Genomic DNA, 22,608 nt, shown 5'->3' with positions numbered 1-22,608 from the left:
CTTATAAAACTTGAGCAGGTTACTGAGGCATGATCTACCCTTCACAAATCCATGCTGTCCCCTGTACAGTATCTCATTTTCACCATTCCATTCCTGTATTTTTCCCTTGACTACTTTCTCCAAGACCTTGACAACGACTCCTGATATGTTGATCGGTCGGTAATTTGCAACCGTAGTCTTGGATCCTCCTTTATGCAGTGAAACTATTTTCCCCTCTTTCCACACTTTCGGGACTAAACCAGATCCAAGACTCAGATTAAACAACATGGTCAAGGACACTGATAATTCCTTAGCCGCTTCACGCAAGACCCCGTGCCGGCATACCATCCAATCCCACAGATGTATTCACATTAAGGTTCTGTAATGGACTATTCACCTCCACTTCATTCATCACAATTCCCGTATAAACTAATGGTTCCTTCATTTCTTCAATGTCACCACCTGGATAATATACTTTTGCAAAGTGCACGCTCAGTAACTCCACTATATCGACTGATTCAGTGACCTCCTTACCATCGTCATTCCTTAAAATCATTTTGCCGTGTACAGTTTTTCCCCTTGCTTGCAGCATATTGAAAGAACTATTTGGGATTCTCTTTTGCTTGCATAGCTAGTTTCCTTTCATAATCCGCTTTTGCTTTTTTTACCACACTCGTTACCCTTCTGGCCTGCACTTTATACCGTTCGTGTGCCTGCAGGTCACCCCTTTCTTTAAATTCCCTCCACAGTTGTTTCTTTTTTTGCAGCTCAAGCTTAATGGTGTTATTCATCCATTTGACCCCTACTTGTTTTACTATTCGGACCCTAGGTATACAATCAGCCATAGCATCCTGTAAATGCTCCGTGACCACTTCCCATGCTCTATCGACGTCCAGCCCTTGCAGTTCTACATGCCATGGCACTGATCCAAGCAATCTCCTAAGCTTGTCATATTTGCCAGCATGGTAATTCCACATATACCCTGTCTTAATCAAAAATTCCACACCTTTAGCCACCTCTCAGGTCAAGATGTTATGATCACTCTCACCAGTAGGTGGTAACATGGTCATATTCATTACAGTCAAATTCTGAGATGCTATTACCAGGTCAAGCACTCTCACACCCCTAGTATTTTCAATTACATGCTGTCTCAGTTAGTTATCCCTTAATAATTGAATAAAATCCATTTCCTTCCTCACATGTGTCCTCTCCTCCTTCCAATCAATGTTACCATAGTTGAAATCACCCATAATAATTACCCTCCTTCCACTCATTTCATCAATTTGTTTATGCATACTATCTCCACCATCTATTCCATCACCTGGTCTATAGCAGCACCCAACTGTATATTTTATTCTGCCATTCTCAATCTCACACCAAATAGCCTCAAATGAGCTCCTTTCACTATCCTGTGATACAACTTCAATTCTCTTTGGCTGCAGTTCATCAGCTATCATCAATAACACCCCTCCCCCCATTTTATTCTCTCTGTCCCTCCTAAACACACTATAACCTACACATTCTATCCCACTAACTATATCATCTTCCGTCAGCCATGTTTCACTAATGCCAATAACCTGTGGCCAGGAAGAGCCAATCAAGGCCAAAAATTCTTCCTTTTTTCCTAATACTCCTGGCATTAGTATACATGAAATGCAGTGATCCCTTTGTCCCACCCCTATCTTGATGCATTATTCTAAATGTCCCATTCCCATTTTTTGTCCTTAGTGCTGGCTCGGGTACATTATATACATTCTTACACTCAACTGTCTCACTGATGTCTGCATATCCACTCCTCCCCCTCCTTGGTAGTTCTAGTTTCCCTGGTTCTGCACATCCATTTTCACTTCATTCAGCGACACTTTTTTCAGTCTCCGCACACCAAGTCCATTCAAATGCAGGCCATCCATCTTGTATAAGTCCTTTCGCCCATCAAACTCATTCCACACGTCTACGAATTCCACACCACACCGTCTGCATAACCTGTGCATAATGTCATTTGCGATTATGGCCCTCCTTCTAAACTCCTCTCTGTCATACCGCGGCAACAGACTCACCATTCTAACTCTGTCACTCTTTTCTTTCACTACCTTTAACAATACTCTCAAGTCCTCTCTCAATATGCCTGATATATATATGCCTTATAGACTACATTTGAATAGTTTTGGGGTTAGATGTTTAAAAAAAACGATATTTAGTGAGAGTGTGTGTCTGGATATCAATCGACCATGTGTCTGGCCACCCTTGAGATAAATAACTGTGAGTACAGAAATAATTATGCAATGCTGAATGTGATTTCACAGGTTTCAAATTTAAATGGGTTAGTAATGACAAGGGGATGTTGAAATACATGTGCACGAATGCCAAAAGTATCAAAAATAAGGGAGAGGAGTTTTTAGCATTGGTCAGCTTGACTTGGCCAAAAATTATAAGCATTAGTGAAACTTGGTTGACAGAAAATGATACAGTTACAGTATCATTACAGTAAAGGGTATTGTATTTTCAGGGAGGATATAGGGAATAGGACAGGAGGTAAGGTATTGCTGATGATAGCTGAAGAATTACAGCCAAAAAATTAGAAGTTAAAGAGGAATTTAGGTGTGGAGAAGATGATTTCATTTGATACAGTCTGGTGTGAGATAGAGACCAATAGGCAAAAATATATCTTTGGTTGCTGCTATACACCAGGTGGTTCTCAGAAAGATGTAGATGCAAAGGATCAGCAGATTAGCACAATTAGTGAAGGCTGTACAATATGGGAGACTTCAACTATGGGGATATAGATTGAAGGACAGAAAGGGGGGGGGATTGCCATGCTCTCTTTCCTCCTTTCACTAGGATAAACAATAATTTTCTAAAACAACATGTTATAGAGGGGACCAGGGTTTGACGGTGCTGGATCTAGTAATAGCATCAGGAAATATATCCATAACCAAGGTAGACACTCTGCCTCTAATTAGGAAGAGTGAGCATGCAGTCTTGTTCTTGGAAGTTGCTAATCATGTGGAATTCTCATTCAAGAATGGTTTTATATTGATGCACAAAAGATAATTATGCTGGTAATTATGACAGACTTAGGAGGCATCTTGGAGCAACGCCATAGCTTGAAAAGCTACAAGGAGAGATGTCAGTAGTGCATGAATAATGGTCAGATATTGTTTGAGAGAAGCTGTATTATTATTATTATTATTTTGTGACACTTCCAAGGAATCCAAAGACTCATCGAGGGAGGGCGCCTACTCTACAGCTCTGTCTCCGCTACTTAATTCAACAACTGCACATTAACTACAATGTATCAGACTGCATACACAAGGTCAGGAGGATAAATCAAGGATGAATAGAGATATATTATTATTATTATTATTCAGAACCTCCATGGAGCCACAAGACTCATCATAGGAGGCTCACCCTAGGAAACACAGTCTATCATACCACTCCTTGAACTCATTCACCATTCGTGCTCTCACAACTTTATCAAACAATGCATTCCACTTTTCAACCATCCTCCATGCAAAGAAACTACTCTTAATGACTTCCTTTCACAACTTCCAAGGAAGGCCTCTTGTCCTGTCTCTCCTTACCCTAGTTGCACCAAAAGAAAGAACTCCCCAGAGTAAGCCTTGTAACTACCTCTCAACACTTCATATTTCTCAGTCATATCTACCAAACTTTGCAGTCCACATTCCCTTAGTCTGTCTTCATAACTGACATTGTACAATCCTGATATCATATTTGTTATCTGCTTCTGAATTCTTTTCAGGATTAATTTATTCCCTTCAGATTCTTGGAGCCCAAATTTGAGCAAACTAGTCCAGGTGTAGTCTGATCAGGACTTTACACAATTGAATGATAACCCTTTTTTTCTCTGCTGGTTAGCATTCTTCAGTATTGCAGCAATTTTCTGGGTTACTTTAACTATCTTTGCAATATGTTTTCTGAATTTCAGGTTTCTATCAAAAATCGCTGAATTAAACTGATATCTCCATCTATTTCCCCCATCTGTCCAGTTTATTTCATGTTGGAGGCTTAATGGATTGTATACAGCACTCAGAAAGGATTAAAACAGAATTTAATACTTCCTATATTTCCTATCAATCACTGAGACATCTTCAGGGATTACAGAAAAACTAATGTAACATATACACAAATACCACACAATACTAAACCCAACCACGTGGGTGACTCTAAAGTCCTATCTAGGTGGAGCGCCCTCTATGGGCAGTTGTATGTGGCCTGGGATATAAGGTGGGATCTCTGATGATTAGCATTTTCTTAATGCAACCGTATTTATTTAGATTTGGTTGATTTCTGAGACCTGCTGAAGATTCTAAAAATAGTCTCTTTTTTGAATTTACTGTGGTGGAGCTTGGTGGTTTTTTTACCAAGAGATCCTATGGGTTGTATCCAAGACATGGTCAGCCAGGCCTGACTAACCATAGTTGTGGTTGCAGATGTATGACTTGTGTTCCTCTAGGCAGATGATTGCTGATCTGCCTGTCTGTCCAAAGTATGCCAGCGTACAGGAACAGCGTACTTTATAAACTCCAGGTACGGAGAGAGGAGGGAGCTGATCTTTTGTAGAACAGATAAGGGTAGCAAGTTTGCGGTGAGGCTTAAATGCTGTGTGTAGGTTGTACTTATTTAAAATCTTGGCTATTTTTTCTGATGTGCCACAGATGTAGGGCATGGTGATGGCATTCCTAAACTCTTTCTGAAGAGATGGCCAGGGAATTGGGGAGGAACTGATTATTTTGGTTGAGCTCAGTTGCAAAGGCGGTTCCACTCGAACAAAGATTGTGGGCTCTCTTGGTTAGAGTTTTAATAATGCCACATTGTTGAACAGGGTGGTGGTGGGAGAGTTTGTGAATGTATATGCCTGTGTACTTAGGTTTTCTGTATACAGTGAAGGAAAGTGTACCATTAGGAAGGCGTGTAACTAGGTGTCTAGGAAGGGTAAACTATTGTTCTTTTCCTTTTCCATCGTAAATTGGATTCTTGGATATAGACTGTTGAGGTGACTGAGGAAGAAGGCTAATGTGTCTGGGCCATGAGGCCAAATAGAGAACACATCATCTTAGCCTGATAACAGGTTTGAGAGGGGCTGAGTCTATGACTTGTTTTTCAAAATATTCCATATAAAAATTGGCAAGGGGGGTGAGAGGGGGGAACCATGGCGGTTCCCTCTATCTGCTTGTAGATTTTGTTCTTCCAAGAAAAATAACCAGAGTTGATGGCAAAGGAAAAGAGATCTAAGATGTCAGAAGGAAAAACGTTTTCCAAGAGAGTATTAAGTTGTCAATTAAGGGAATATTGGTAAACAGTGAGGAGATGTTAAAGCTTACTAATATGTCTGTGTTATTTAAGTTTTGATTTTCTATTAGGGTTTTAAAATGGGTAGAGGTTTTTATAATAGGATGTGGAAAGTTCAGTGAAGGGGATCAGAGAGTTAGCCAGCTGTTTTGACAGTTTTGCAGCAAGGTGTGTTAGTGGCATCTATAATAGGTCTTAGTGGGGAATTAGGTTTGTGGATTTTTGGTAAACCGTATATTCAGGGGGGGGGGGACAGGAACAGAGCAGTTTGAATTTTTTCATAATGTCCAGAGGCCAGGAAGATACTTTTTAAAGTAAGTTTTTTAATTTTTTAACTTGTGTTTTTGTGGGATCATATTCTAGTCGGATGTAGGTAGAGCAATCTTGGAGGATAATCTCCATTTTTCGATTGTATTCCATGGCATTGAGGACAACTGTTGCATTACCCTTATCTGCTCTGGGTGATGATGATACTTTTGTGTTTCCATAATTTCCTGAGAGTAGTGTGTTGGCCAGACGATAAATTACTTTTTGGAGGCGATGTCAAGTCTGATGTTATTTGCTATCTCCAGCACGAAACGACCGACCGCACATTCGATATTATACATTACATCTAGCACTGCCACTTCTTTTGGTGCGACCGCAAAATTGTGGCTGAGGCTTAAGGCACTGATGGCATTGTCGTTGAGCCTTTTGGAAGATAGATTAACTACTGTCTGGAGCGGTAGAATTTGAGGTTGTGGTTTGGATTTACACAGGTTGTTATACTTTTTGATATGTTTATTTATTTATTTTATTTTTATTTTTGCAAAAAGTATAACAATCTTTATAGCAACTGGAACAAGCCAAAGAAAAATCTCAATACAAGAAGACTTGTTGAAGTGTTTTTTTTTTTTTTTTTTTTTTTTTTTTTTTTTTTTTTACCACTAGAAATCAGGCTGTTTTATTTGAGTTGTAAATCAGCAGTTAGGATTGAAGGAAGTACAGGAAGATGGTTTAATGTTAAATCTGATGTGAGACAAGGATGTACATTATCCCCTCTGTTATTCATTATTTATATGGAATCATATTATGAAGGAAAGTGGTATTAAACCTGATATCAAAATTGGAGATGTTAATGTCGGCTCCTTGCTTTATGCAGACGATGTTATACTTCTAAATAAATCCGCTACAAGTCTGCAAGATTCCCTTACTAAATTGAATAACTGTTATAATAGATATGGTATGAAGGTCAGCAATAAAAAGTCAAAGACAATGAAAATAAGCAGAATCTTTGAAAATGTCAACTGCGTTGTGAATGGAGAACCTGTGGAACAAGTAAAACATTTCAGCCACTTAGGCACGATTTTTAGTGAAGATGGTAAATTAAATATGGAAATAGACAACAGAATCAACAAAGCTGGTATGGTAGGTAGTCAACTGTTGCATTACCCTTATCTGCTCTGGTCGATGACGATACTTTTGTGTTTCCATAATTTCCTGAGAGTAGTGTGTTGGCCAGACGATAAATTTCTTTTTGGAGGCGACGTCAAGTCTGATGTTATTTGCTATCTCCAGCACTAAACGACCGATCCCGCATTCGGTATTATACATTACATCTAGCACCGCCACTTCTTTTGGTGCGACCGCAAAATTGTGGCTGAGGCTTAAGGTACTGATGGCATCGTCGTTGAGCCTTTTGGAAGATGATTAAATTCATATGGAATAAGAGAGAAATTATTCAGAACACTAAATTAGCTGTATACAAGACTGTGTTCAAACCAGTTTTTACTTATGGATCTGAGAGCTGGGTCAGAAGTAAAGCACTTAACCAAAAACTAGAGATTGCAGATATGAGAGTCCTGAGAAAGATTAGAGGTGTGAACAGATGGCATCAATGGCAATATCATATTAAAAACGAGGATATTAGGAAAGAACTTGACATTGTCAGCATCCAGGAATGCATTAGCAGAGCTAATCTGAGGTGGTATGGTCACTTAAACAGAATGGGCTAGGAAAGATTAGCAAAACAAGGGTTCTCCTCCAGGTTGGCAGGAAATCGACCCAGAGGAAGACCAAGATATAGATGGATTGATACGGTACAAAGTGCTTTAGATGATAGAAATATAAGATCTGACAGTGTTGGAGTCTTGACAAGTAACAGACTGATTTGGAGGAAAATTGTAGACAGGAAGTTAGTAATGATGTAAATTTTTCATGTAGTACTATCATATCCTGTACACCCCTTGAGGGTACATGGCAGGAATTTGATGATGATGATGATGAGATCAGGCTGAGTAAAAGATCAATTAACAGTGCAGATTCAATTTACTTTTGTAGAGTGCAACATCATGTAACTTGTTTTCATATACACATGTATTTTTCTCATGATGATCTTAATACAGGGGTTGAAACATCAGTTCTTATTTTATTAATAATAAGTAAAATAATCATTTCAACATGTGTGTTTTGTGTCCCTAAATTCGTAAATATGAATGCTGATCACTGTGTAACCTTAAAAGGAAGAGTTCCTTATCATGCTATTCATTCCTGGCCCGAGTCTTATATTCTTCATACATCTGCACTCCCCCCCCCCTTATATCTCTTCCATTATCTCTATTTTACCTGTACTTCCTGTTTCATATTTTTTGTCATCCATTTTACACTAAATTTTGTTATCTTTTTCACTTGCAGTATGCAACTTGCCATTGCTGCTAATAAATATTTCTTCACCAGTTCCCAAACACTGATGATATCTCACCCTTCCAATCCTTCTATCCATGGAGGTATCTCAAGCTGATATCTAAGATTATTATAATCACCTTCCTTACAATTCCACATACATTCCTTTCTCTTTGATATTTCTGCATGTCTATTTATCTTCCAAGTCAAAAACACATGGTCACTTTCTCCAACTGGAAACTGAGATGCCATCTCAATTATAATCAGATCTTTTGATGCTGTGACCAGATCAAAATTTTTTGAACTTCTTGTTCCTCTACTACATGGTGCCTAAGACATTTGTCCCTCAAGAATTCCAGAAATTCCGTTCCCTTACTATCATATGCAGGTTCCTCTTCCCAATTTATATTGCTGTAGTTAAAATATCCCATAACAATCATTCTTTTTGCACTTGCCTAAACATCTCCTGCTCTTCACCTTCTCTGCTCCCTGGCTTATAGCAACACCCCACTAAATATCCTGTCATGCCCACCTCCATCTCACACCCTATGATCTCAAAACCATTAGCACCATTGCCCTCCAAATCCTTCACTCTGAGAGGACACAGCTCTTCATTTATCATAAGCTGTACTCCATTACCATGTTTTCCCTTACTATCCTGCTGAAAAATGCTATTCCCTGCTACTACTATTCCTGTCAATATATCATCTTTTGACAACCATGTCTCAGTGATCCCAATAATCTTTGGACAGGCTGATGCTATCAACACCACCAGTTCATCTCCTTTATTCCAGATACTATGGGTATTTATATAAAGAATCATCAGGTCACTGTAACTGTTTCTATACTTATCATTATCCTCTCCAGACTCCACTCGATTCAGCATTACATGATACATTCACCCTTCTCCCGGGTGGTTTCTTGTATACTTTATATAGTCACTTGGGAGAAGGGGGGAATATATCTGCATCCACCCACTGACTTGTTCAGAGAACAACATTCTCTCCGGATGCCTACATCCTTCTTCATTTGAATGCAAGCTGTTTCTCACATGCAGTTCCTTTCTGAACTTAAATGCTCTCCATGTATCCACATAATCCAAGCCTTTCTTTTGATACATTTTGGTTATCATATTATTCATTATTAATTGGCTTTGTATTTTGTGTTTCTAGTTTCCTAATCTCTTCTTTTATGCTTCTCAACTTGTTCCTCATACATTCCACTTTTTCTTTCAGTGCATCTCTCTCTCTCTCTCTCTCTCTCTCTGCAAGCTATTCTTTCTCCCAATAAACACCATCTTCCCAAAGATGATGTTTACTCCCTAAATATATATTCACATGCTGCTTGTTTTCCCTCACTCTAGATCATGCTACTCATCTCTCTCTCTGTGGGTATTCATTCATTTCTGACATAACACTGCCAATGTCCGTACCGCTAATTTCTAAATCACAGAGTTCTTCCAGTTTTTTACATTTTACACAGATGTGCACTCCCCAGTCTCTAACCTGTCACATTTCTAACTGCCAGAATGCATACATGCCGCAAGCACCACATACCATAAAGTCCAATGATATGCTATGCAAAATTTAGTTCTTAATGGTGGAGGACTCAGTGATAAGCCATTGGCAAATTAATTTGTGGCTGCCTTTGGTATTCAAACACTGCTTAAAGAATACTAATAAACTATACTAAAGTATTATGTTTTTAAGTACAAATTCCCCAAGTGCAAACTACCTACAGATTATATGTTATATGTAGTTTAGATTCCCCATAAATTTAAATCAAAACTCTAATAAATTATTATGAAAAGTTATCTTTTTTTATTTTTTGCTGATATCTCGTAACACATCCAACTATATGTAGAAAGTATTTTTAACTTGGGTATAATTATGTTAAAGATACCAAGCAATTTTAAACCTGGTTTTACTCCATTTTTCCCAAGTGAGCAAACAGACAAAATGTCAAGTTTGCGCCTGCCATTGATGCAAGACTAGCTGATCCCACAGGTAGTGCAAGACCAAGGCAACTCGTGGTAAAGGTGGAGCAAGCTCTGATCACTAATCTTAATATTTACCCTTAATGCCAAAACACATCTCCAAGAAGGGGATGTATGATGTTTTGTATTAAAGGCAAGGGGCCACTACCCAGACCGGTTTCGACCTTTATTGAGGTCTCATCAGTGGGAGCCAGGCTAGAAATACCAAGATTTTAGTAATACAGAGCTTATAAGTATTTTACTAGAACAAGTTACCATAAGGTGTTTTAACCTTATTAAATAAAAATCTCAGGAGGAGATATAAATGTAGAAAGTATTTTACCTTGGGTATAATAAATGTTAAAGCTACCAAGCTATTTTAAACCTGGTTTAAACTCTGTATGTGGGATGAAAAAAACCTGAGTTTCTGGGATAAAAACCCTGATACCTATGTATGAGATCAGCTAACTCACCTTCAATTGAAAAAACCTATATAAAGATTCCTCCCATCACTATGAGAATCTAATGGTGCAACATACCATCTTTTTTCCAGTTGCGCTATGAAGGCGCTTTTGATGCAAAATTGGGGAGGGCAGTAGTTGATAAAGGTAATGTAGATATTCTGCTGGATGATTTAAATAAATTGGCATTGTGGGCAAAGGATAATTATTGTCAATTTAGTGTTGCAAATGTAATGTTATGCATGCTGGATTGAAAAGATTGCATACTTTGTATCACATTAATGGTACTGGATTGTAGTAAAGTGCTGAGGTTAGGGACTTGGACATAATGGTGAACAGAGAGCTGAAGTTCAGAGAGCTTATTGCAGAAGTTGGTGAAATAGCTCAAAGAATTACTTTGCTTTTGAAAAACATGCTAAAAAGCAAAGATATGGAAGTTATTATTCCTCTTTATGAGGCTATGATTCGGCTGCATCTTGACTACTGTCCACAAATTTGGTCACCTGATTTTTGGGGATGAGAAAGGTGGTTAACCAAGCTGGTGACAGAGACTTTTGTTTTCCCAATTATAATAATAATAATAATAAAACTCCTTAACAAGACTGTTTGCTTAATAGTTTCCAATTCCTGTTGAAGAGATACTTCAGAGAAGCAAATTGTATTTGCTCTACATACGAAGGATCTTATAATCCTGTATTGTTTCTATGGAGGGTTTGCAGATGAAATAGAAAGTATTGCAACTCGAAAAGATAGTTTATGACAGAAGTTAAAAGCCATCCAGAAGAGTCACATTTGATGTAATCTGAAAAAGATATTCCTCCTGATGATTTTTTCTCTAAAGTAAATTGGATTTGAAGATGTAAATTATTATTTGTATTTAGAAATGAAAGGAAGTTCGATTCTGTGCCATTCAAAATGGCAAAAACATCATCTATATTTTTGTTGTCATTGAAAAGGTTTAGTGTCAAGAGTTAAGATTTTTTGTTCAAAGTGATTCAAATATAAATTAGCCAAATAGTGATATAAATTAACCATTTTCAGTGATAAAAATTCTGTCCACTTCTTTTAATTTTAAAAGTAATTGACAGAAAATCACTGATGATGACTTTCCATGCTCTTTTTTACTAATCATTGTTGTAATTTCAAAGCAAGTGCACCTAGTTTAGCAGAATTACCACACACACACACACACACACACACACACACACACACACACACACACACACACACACACACTGCCAGTTTCAATGAGGATGATGTTAGTTGATTATTAAAATTGGATTTATGGATTTCTCTTTCTGACTTGTTCAGAATAAGGTGACTTTAACTGGAAACTATTTGAAGTTCTCCAGCATTATTAAATTTAACTTGTTAGGCATTGCAATTATTGGCTGTTTCTAAATGTTTAAAGTTTTGTTTCAAAAATTTTTTAACATGTTTATACTTAAGTCATAACAGACTGCAGCACAGAAGAATTCCAGTGTAGATCTGGACGCTGTATTAATAAGGATTGGAGATGTGATGGAGACATTGACTGCTCTGATAATAGTGATGAAGAAGGATGTGGTAAATATGTTATGATCTCTGTCTGTTTTCATTTTTAATTTTTAAAATCCAGAGCAAAAGTTAAATGTGCTTATCAGATTGTTTTATATCATTTGAAAATAGTTATGAGATGTTATATTCTATGTGACTTATAATGATATATACATATATAACTAATTCCCATGTCTGAGAAACAATTCCAGAATTTGTTATTAATATTTATTAATCATGGTTATCATAAGAATATGTACCTCTTTTAAATTTTGTAGAATTTCTTCAACTCTTCAAGTTGTAATGTCATTTAGTGTAATTCAGTGTGATCTCTCTAAATAGCTCTTCACAATCTAAACAGTATTCCAGTTCAGTCAACACCTGAACAGCATAATGAAGCTGTAATTCAACCCCAACAGTATAAACTTTTTTCTCTATAACTGATATCTTTTATATATCCCAGAGGAAATACTCCATTTATTTGTATTAAGTTAGACCTTCTCAGAGACCATTCAATCAGCTGTGCTCTTTTCTGATCAATCAAATAGCTGGCCACAACACTTTGAAATAGGCATTTCAGCTGAATGTGAATTAACTATGTACAGAGTTAGCAAGAATTTTTTTTCCAAGCAGCTTGTGTTTAAACAATGAAAACTGACTGACCAACTAGCTAGAGAACACACACACATAATGCACTTTTTCATGGCCTTGTTACTTCCATTAATAACAGCCAATAAACCATCTTAAATGCAGTGGTGATGAATCTCCCTATTGGAAAATTATATCGTTAAGTTTTTGTTTGTGGGAATATAAAAGTTCTCTAATGCATTCATTTATACTATGAATATAACAGTAATCACGTGGAAGAACAAGCTGATGGTGGCAGGTAGACACTGCATTTGTTTTGGATTGTATGGAACATTTTCAGCCAACACATGTGTTTTTTTTTTTTGTTTTCCCAAAAGTTAGCAATTGAAATGGACAATTAAAATTAAATAACTAATAAAATACATTATACTGCTTATTTGAAAAATAGCTTTCTCACTAAAAGAATTTTGTTGTGGTAGTTTTTCTAGATTGTTTGCCTTGTAGCTTTTATAAGCTTCAAGGCAAAGCAATAAGAGCTAGATGTACAGAGGTTGTGAAGTATACACACATCTTCTGTCCAAAACATGAACAATTCTACAATTCTTATCTGAACTTGTACCAGTGACTTATATTTTAGACAAAACATGTTGGTCCACAGAGAATTGTTTTCATTATCTGATATTGATCATTCCTTTGTGTTTCCTAGGAAGGTCCTCCCACAACGAGTCTCTTGACTCCGTGGAGGCCTGAATAATAATAATAATCCCTGTGAATGTCTTTTGCGATATGTCTGAATAAAATTGTTGATATCACTGACAAACAGAGTTATCACTTTGAACTGTGCTTTATCTTAGAGCAATGGCATGATCTGTGGCTATCTTTATTTAAGTTATGGATATATTTATTATTATATATGATTTATTATTATATATTATTATTTATTATTATATATTATTATTTATTATTATATATGATTTATTATTATATATTATTATTTATTATTATATATTACTATAATAGAATGATATCTGAGTTGGACAAAGGAAATGGTACACAGTGGTACTTCTGGATTTTGCTAAGGCGTTTGACAGGATACCGCATGGAATACTGTTGTGCAAATTGGAGCAAATGGGGATGGATATGAGAATGGCCAGGGGAGAGATATCAGAAGGTGGTGTATGGAAGAGCAGATTCCAGGATGAGGCAGGTGACCAGTGGTGTGCCTCAGGGCTCTGTGCTTGAGCCATTGTTGTTTAATTTGTATATAAATGATATAGGAAATGGCTTAAAGGGAGATATTCAGTTGTTTGCTGATGATGCAAAGTTGGGTAGTGCAATTAAAAATCAAGCTGATGTTGAGAGTTTGCAGGATGATTTAAATAAGTTGGCAAAATGGGCAAAAGGTAATGGATGTCAGTTCAATGTGGAAAAGTGTAAAGTTATGCATTTTGGGGTTAAAAGATTACCAGCTGTGTACTATATTTATGGAATGGTACTCCAAGAGATTGATGAGACTAGGGATTTATGGGTGTTGGTGGATAGGGAGATGAAGTTCAGGGTACACATTGCTAAGATGTCTAAGATTGCACATAGGATTACTTGGTTATTGAGGAACACACTAATATCCAGAGATAAAGAGGTTATTATTCCCCTTTATAAAACGTTGATACTTCCACATTTGGATTACTGTGCTCAGGTCTGGTCACCTGGATTCCTTGGAGATGAGGAGGTTGTGGAGAGGGTTCAGAGGAGAGGGACTAAGTTGGTGAGTGATGTAAAAAATGCTCCCTACATTGATAGATTGAGAGCTTGTGGTTTGCGGAGGTTGGTTAATAGGCAGAGAAGAGGGGATATGATAGAAACATTTAAATTACTAAAAGGTTTTTATAAGATTGATGATTGATAAGATTGATGCAGGGGAAATTTTTCAGCTGTGTAGTAGTGAGGGAAGAACAAGAGGTCATCCCTGGAAATTAAGGAAAAGTGTGGTTAACAAGGGTGGGAGAACGAGGGGTTTTTTTCCACCTGGAGGGTGGTGAATAAGTGGAATGCATTGCCTGACTCAGTTGTGAGTTCTTCGTCTGTAAATGAATTCAAGAAGAGATATGATAGATATTGTTTTGATAGTTTGGGTCTCCTGTGATGAATCTACTGACTCCATGGAGATACCCGTAATAATAATAATGCTTATACAGACTGTTGTATTTCTGCCTACTTACATCACATACTTCAACTCGGAGAGCTTTCATGGTCACTTTCAAAATGGAAAAGCATTGCATGTTAATAATAATAATAATAATAATAATAATTATTGTTATTATTATTATTATTATAAAGTTAAAGAGTTCATTGAAGAAGGGTCCCTTATGCATCACTCAGTATCTACATACCCATCATATCTTTTCTTCAACACATTTACTGAAATTCCATTCAACACACTGAGCACATGCCATGAGAAGAACTTGTACCTCACATGCTTCCTGACCACACCATTACTTGGCTTCCAGGTAGTGACCTCAGTTTCCATCTGCCCTGCCGTTAGCTAAATCTAATGTTATCTGTACTGTAAAATCCTCTTACTAAATTATATATCATATTTCATCTCCTTTAAGGATCTTTCTCAGACATAGCCAAGTTAGCCGGTCTTGGGCATGGACTGCAGGGTTTTACCTCCCGCAAGCAGGCAAACTGGCCCCTTGAACACACACACACATCTACAGACATGGGACACACCGGGAGACATAGGGCTACCCACCTTATCCTCTGGATTAGTACGGCTTAGAAGAGCTAAGGATAGCCCCTGTAACAGGCCTAATACATGAAGGGAAGAAGAAGAAGATCTCCTCTCTTCTCTTTTGTCCATTTCCAACTTTCAAAACTTAACTTCTTGCATTCCAGGGAGACTAGGGTTCTCCATCTCCCTGGAATGCAGGTTACCATATTGGTTGGTTAAAATAGTAGCAAGGATAATAACCACCACAGAGGATATAGTTGAGATATTAAATAACCACTTCAATTGAGGAAACAGCAGGTAAGTAAGGCTGTAAGGATTTATTTTATTTTATTTTATTTATTTATTTATTTTTTTTAATGTTTGGCCCATATATCATCATCATCATCATCAAATTCCTGCCGTGTACCCTCAAGGGGTGTACAGGATATGATAGTACTACATGAAAAAAAATTACATCATTACTAACTTCCTATCTACAATTTTCCTCCAAATCAGTCTGTTACTTGTCAAGACTCCAACATTATCAGATCTTATATTTCTATTGTCTAAGGCACTTTGTACCATATCAATCCACCTATATCTTGGTCTTCCTCTGGGTCGTTTTGCTGCCAACCTGGCAGAGAACACTTGTTTTGCTAATCTTTCCTCGCCCATTCTGTTTAAGTGACCATACCACCTGAGATTAGCTCTGCTAACGCATTCCTGGATGCTGACAATGTCAAGTTCTTTCCTAATATCCTTGTTTTTAATATGATATTGCCATTGATGCCATCTGTTCACGCCTATAATCTTTCTCAGGACTCTCATATCTGCAGTCTCTAGTCTTTGGTCAAGTGTTTTATTTCTGACCCAGCTCTCAGATCCATAAGTAAAAACTGGTTTGAACACTGTCTTGTATACAGCTAATTTAGTGTTCCGACTAATTTCTCTCTTATTCCATATGAATTTATTCAATTGACTTCCCACCATACCAGCTTTGCTGATTCTGTTGTCTATTTCTATATTTAATTTACCATCTTCACTAAAAATCGTGCCTAAGTAGCTGAAATGTTTTACTTGTTCCACAGGTTCTCCATTCACAACACAGTTGACATTTTCAATGATTCTACCTATTTTCATTGTCTTTGTCTTTTTATTGCTGACCTTCATACCATATCTATTACAACAGCTATTCAATTTAGTCAGAGAATCTTGCAGACTCGTAGCGGATTTATTTAGAAGTATAACATCATCCGCATAAAACAAAGAGCTGACATTAACATCTCCAATTTTGATATAATGTTTAATACCACTTTCCTTCATAATGTGATCCATATAGATAATGAATAACAGAGGGGATAATGTACATCCTTGTCTCACACCAGATTTAACATTAAACCATCTTCCTGTACTTCCTTCAATTCTAACTGCTGAATTACAACTCAAATAAAGACTAAGTATTGCTTGATATAATGCCCCATTGACACCATATAACTGCAGCGTATTGAATAGCTTCTCTCCTGGCACCTTGTCATATGCCTTTTCCAGATCGATAAACTTAAATACAGATCTTTGTTATATTCCCATGCTTTCTCGACTATTTGTCATAAAGTGAAGATCTGATCCTGACAGCCTCTATTTGGCCTGAATTCAGCTTGTTCTTCACCAAGCTTTCCTTCCACAATTCTTCTCAACCGTTTCTCAAGTATACTTGCATAGATCTTGCCAGGAACACTCAGTAGGGAAATACCTCTGTAATTCTCACATTCAGTTTTATTTCCCTTTTTATATATGGGTACTATTAGAGCTCTACTCCAATCATGAGGAATTCGTCCCTCTGTCCAGGCTTTCTGAACTATGCAGTGCAGCCACTGGAAGACTCTTATACCATCATACTTCAGCATTTCTGGTCGAATATCATCTACTCCTGCTGCCTTTCCACATTTCAAGCCTTTGACGGCTTTTTCTACTTCAAGTATGGATATGTATTCCAGACTGCATGCCTGGTCAGTGTTTTTTACCACTGTGCTGTCATCACTGCTTGTTTCATTTAGCAGTTTTTCAAAGTAATTACTCCATACCTCAAGGATATCTTTTTCTCCCGTTTTCATGTCACCTTTATCATCTCTAACTCCTTTTACAGCACTCTTTCCTCCATTCCTAAGCGTCTTCAACAACCTCTTGAATGTTTTGCCACCTTCTTGATATTTATTTTCTATATTCTTGCCAAAGTCCTCCCATGACTTTTTTTTAGCTAGTTTTACACGCTGTTTAGCTTTCTTGCATTTGTCTCTATATTCTCTAAGAGCACAAGCTGACTTATTTGACAGGAACTTTTGATATGCTTTCTTCTTTTTCTTCACTGCCTCTTTAACTTCCTGTGTCCACCAGGGAGTTCTGATTTTTTTATCCTTGCAGACAACCTCACCACATGCCTCTCTGGCAGAATCAATCAATGTTTTCTTCAGAGTTTGCCACTGAATCTCCAAGGTTTGATTCCTGTTCTCAAACTCTTTCATTTTTTCTTCAATAATCTTTATGTATTTTAGTCGGCAGTTCACATCTAAGAGCTGCTCAACTTTTATTCGCTTTAAAACTTTCTTACATGTTATTCTTTTCAATATGAAATTCAATTTTATCCTGCTCAAGACTAAATGGTGATCACTTCCAATTTCAAATCCTCTGTACACTCTGGTGTCCTGCACCAGGGAGAAAACATCACTATAAACAATAACATAGTCAATGAGACTTTTCTTATTCCTAGCCTCTTCTCTCCATGTGAATTTGTGCACATTTTTATGTTGGAACATGGTGTTAGTAATAACCAGTCCATGTCCTGAGCAGAAATCCAACAGATATTTGCCATTATTATTAGCTTTGCTCTTTTCTCCAAATTTTCCCAAAATATTTTTGTATGTCTCACAATCATTTCCTACTCTGCTATTTAGATCCCCAAAACCCATATATGGGTGGTGGGTTGCAAAAGGAGAAACTTGTTTACATTTGATTTGAACGCCTGCATGTTGTATTCCTTGGGAAATATGTCTGGAGGATTAATGATATATCACCATATTTCTGAGGGAATAGTCCTGGGAGCTAAAATACAATAAAAATAATAAAACACAATAAAATACAAAAAAAACAACAAAATACAATATAATAATAAAACAATAAAAAATACAATACCTTTTTAACATGAGTCTTAGATTGGGCCAAGTTCCAAAGGAGTGGAAAAAGTGCAGAATTGTTCCACCTCCAACAGGAAGTGATAAGACGAAGGCTTTGAATTATATGCCAATCTGTGCATATAAAAAGAAAAAAAGACAGAGGTTAGTGTAGACCAAGATTCAGGATTGGTTTGGCAAAGTGTCATTCTCTTTGATGGACAGAATTGAATTACTAAAGGAAGATCATGTTTTGCAATCTTCTTACTTATTATAACAAGGTGATAAATACATTGGACAAGGAAGATGCCTATGCAGTAATATATTTGGATTTTGTAGTGGACTCTGAGAGATTACATAGATTACCTCATTACAAACTAGTAATTAAATTCAAATGGAGGAGGTTGGATAGTAGGTTAGTGCACTACATTGAAGATTAGTTATCTGATAGGTAGCTGCAAGTTGTGTATGCGATAGTGATAATTCCAGAATAGGAAAGTCACTAGTGGTGTGTCCCAATGGGTCTGTTTTGTGGCCATTGCTTTAACTTGTATGATAATGACACTGTAAAAGGTTTGAATGATGATATGCATTTGTTTGCAGATGATGCACAGTTTGGAAGAACTGTGAGAAGTAAAGCAGATGCAGCTTTGCAACAGCACTTGAGTACTGCGTGAATGAACATATGAGTGGGTATTGCTGCTTCAGTCTTGCAATTTGCTAAGCAAAGATGAACTACAGATTGTGCAATCATCAGAGATATCTTAGAGAAGGTGGAGCAAACTAAAAATTTGGAGACACATTGCTAAAATTGTGAGGATGGCATAGAGGATTATGGCAGTGATATGGAGAACACTGACATGTAGAAGTAAGGATATTATGGTTCCATTGCCTAAAGCTTTAATCAGGCCAGATATGAATGAATTACTGTGCCAAAATTTCATTGCTTGGTTTTCATAAAGGATGAATAGATATCAGAAAGGGTCCAAAAATGATCGATTAAGCTGGTTTCTAGTCTAGAATGTTGAGCATGAACATAGGACAATTGACTAAGATGGTTTATGGTCTCTGGAATGTTGAGTATGAGGACAGAATGATTGACTAAGGTGATTTGTGGTCTCTGGAATGTTGAGTACTAGGACAGGATGATTTACTAAGGTCGTTTATTATTATTATTATTATTATTACCACCCCAAGACCTCATGGAGTCAAAGACTCATCTGGGAGGTCCTTTTATCATACACACAGCTCATCATACTGTGTTTTAAACACATTTAAACTCTCTGCAGACACCACATTCTCAGGCAAGGCATTCCAATCATTCACAACTATGCACGAAAAAAACTGCCTCTCACTCTCCTACTCACACCCTCATTACACAGTTTCCAGGAATGACCTCTGGTTCTCCCCTGATCTACCACTATTCTCTGTAAAACTTCTCCAGCATTAATCCTATAACAACCCCCTTACCAACTTGTAGGTCTCTATCATATCTCCCCTCTTCCTCCTGTCCACCAGACTCTGCAAATTACATCTTCTCAATCTTTCCTCATACTCAACATTCTAGAGGTCAGAAACTACCTTAGTCAGTTGCCTTTGGACCCTTTCCAACATCTCTTCATCCTTCTGAAAACCCAGTGACCAAATCTGGGCACAATAGTTCATGTGTAGCCTAATCAAAGTCTTATACAATGGAACAAGAATCTCCCTACTTATACACATCAGTGTCCTCTGCATCATTCCCAGAAGTCTTTGTGTTGTCTTCACAATTTTGGTGATGTGTCCCCTAAATTTTAGATCCTTATCCACTATCACCCCAGATCTCTTATTTCCTCTACCTCCAACAATATATTCTCACCAAGCATAAATTCTGCATCCCATCTTTGTTTTCCAAATTTTAAAACCTTACATTTTGCAACATTGAACTCACATCCCCATTTCCGTGCCCAATCACTCAATCTATTCAAGTCTTCCTGTAACGGTCTCCAAAATTTTGAGTATGAGAACAGGTTTGGAGAGTGCAATTTTCAAAGTCTGCTAGAAGAGGAGAGGATGGGTGAAAATGTAATTGAGACACATCAGTTGGTAGGAGTTATTTCTAGATTAATGTGGATGAGGTTTTTTGTGAAATGGGAGGGATAGGGGAAGGATAAGAGGATTTCTGGATGCTGTATAAGAAGGTTGTGACTGGGAGAATGAGGATTATGTAGATTAGTAGATAATTTTCATAGAGAATAATAGATGATTAGAATGCATTAACTGAGATTGTGGTGAGTATAGTGAGGGATTGATGCAACTGTGCTCATTTTTATTGTTATTATTATTATTATCATCAGACCACCATAGAATCTGATGACCATTGTAAGAAGTCCCACTGCACTGTCACTCAGACAGCTCATCATCATTCCGTGAGCTGAATAAGGATGTTATTTTCCTCTTTACAAAGACTGGAAAAGACCATATCCAGAGCTTGTAAAGAGAAAAATAATATCCTTATTCCTGAAAGTTAAGGTTCTCTTCAACACTACTGTTATTATTAAGGAAGACCTCTAAGGAGTCAGGAATTCATTGAGGGAGACCATACTATTCACACCAGCTGTCATACCTGTTCTTGAATTCCTTCATGCTATTTGCACAAACAACATCCATTGGCAATCCATTCTAATCATGGACTACTCTATGAAAGAAAATTCTAGTCCTCACCCCTTCTTGACAGCATTCATTCTCAGCTTCAAGGATGTCCTCACATCCTTTCCCCACCTCCATAAAATGAAAAATTTCATTTACTGAAATTCTGTGTAACCCTTTCAGAAATTTATAACTGTTAATCATATCATCCCTCTTTCTCCTGTTAGCTAGTGTCTGCAACCTGCAAATTCTCAGTCTGTCTTTAATCAGTATTCCACAATCCTGATATCATTTTTGACACTCTCCTTTGCACTTTCTCCACTATATTAGAATCACCAGAGAAACCAGGAGATCAGACCTGCATGCAATAGTCCAAGTGAGGTCTTATGAAGGCCTTGTAAAGTGGCAAAATGATTTTCTTATCTTTACAAGTTAAGGTACTTTTCAGCATTTCAATTATTCTCCAAGTTGTATTTACAATTTTTGCTATATGACCCTTGAACTTTAACCTCCTGTCTACTAAAACTCCAAGATCCATAGCCTGATCAGTTTCTTCTGCATAATCCCACCAATATAATACAACATTGTATATCTGATCACACCAGATTGCATGTCCTTGCTTTTATTAACATTGAACTGATATCCATTTTCACATGCCCACAATTCCAGCCTATTTAAATCATCCCAAGTACTGCATATCAGCAGCACTCTTTACCTATCTTTGCATCATCTGCAAATAGCTGCATGTCGCATACCAAATCCTTTCGAATGTTATTAATGTACAGATTGAATAACAATGGACCAAGGATCCTTCAGGTACACCACTGGTTACCTGGAATATTGGAAATTCACATCCCACATACACAACTTTTTGATGCTTGTCAGTCAGCCGTCCTCTTATCCTTACTAATAGTTTATAATCCAATCCCATATTCTCCAATTTAGGCAATAGTCTCATGCTCTATTCTGTCAAATGCCTTAGCAGAATCCAAACATATCACAGTGTGGATAGGCTTATGTGTTCGTCAGACATGTTGTAATAGCTTTAACGGTATTGATATGAACACAGATGGATAAGAAAATAACTATTTAATTAATTATAACTAAAAATAATATATCAAATCATAGATCGAGATCACACCAACTCACAAAAGAATAAGGTTTGCAAGTTACTGAACAAAGTCACTTCATGGCTAAAAGAAATTGTCAAAAAACTCAAACCCTTGCATGTTAAAACACCCAGAATATATGGTGCTCCTAAAATACACAAACAGGGTACACCTTTCATCCTATTATAGATAGTATAAACAGTCCTACATATAAACTAGCTAAACATTTAGCCAAATTACTAACCACTTACACAAACAATTCTCCCTCTTTTGTTAAAAATTCTACCCACCTAAAAAGTATTTTAGAAAACCACACCTTAAATAGTTCAGACCTAATGGTGAGTTTTGATATCACCTCATTATTCACTAATGATTGAAACACTTAACTTACTAAATTCACAATTTCCCCCAGATATATTTCAGCTATTTAAATTCACAGTACAGGCAAATTATTTTACTTGGAAAGGGAAAATATACAAACAAT

The 22,608-nt window shown here is 37.0% G+C and overlaps 1 protein-coding gene across 1 annotated transcript in view; it reads left to right on the top strand.

The window, feature by feature from the left end:
- Positions 1 to 22,608, top strand: part of LOC150092820 (low-density lipoprotein receptor-related protein 4-like) — a 1,164,745-nt gene that overhangs the window by 610,253 nt on the left and 531,884 nt on the right. Inside the window, exon 10 of the mRNA XM_090414290.1 lies at positions 11,836 to 11,952. Within this exon, the coding sequence (XP_090270416.1) occupies positions 11,836 to 11,952 (117 nt within the window). The remainder of the gene's footprint in view (positions 1 to 11,835; positions 11,953 to 22,608) is intronic.

This window comes from Typopeltis vanoorti, chromosome 25 (genome assembly GCF_054136105.1).
Source record: "Typopeltis vanoorti isolate ZY-2024b chromosome 25, IOZ_Tvanoo_1.0, whole genome shotgun sequence".
Classification (NCBI taxonomy): Eukaryota; Metazoa; Arthropoda; class Arachnida; order Uropygi; family Thelyphonidae; genus Typopeltis; species Typopeltis vanoorti.
Note: the sequence above shows the minus strand (reverse complement) of the source record. Positions and strands in the feature narration are given on the sequence as shown.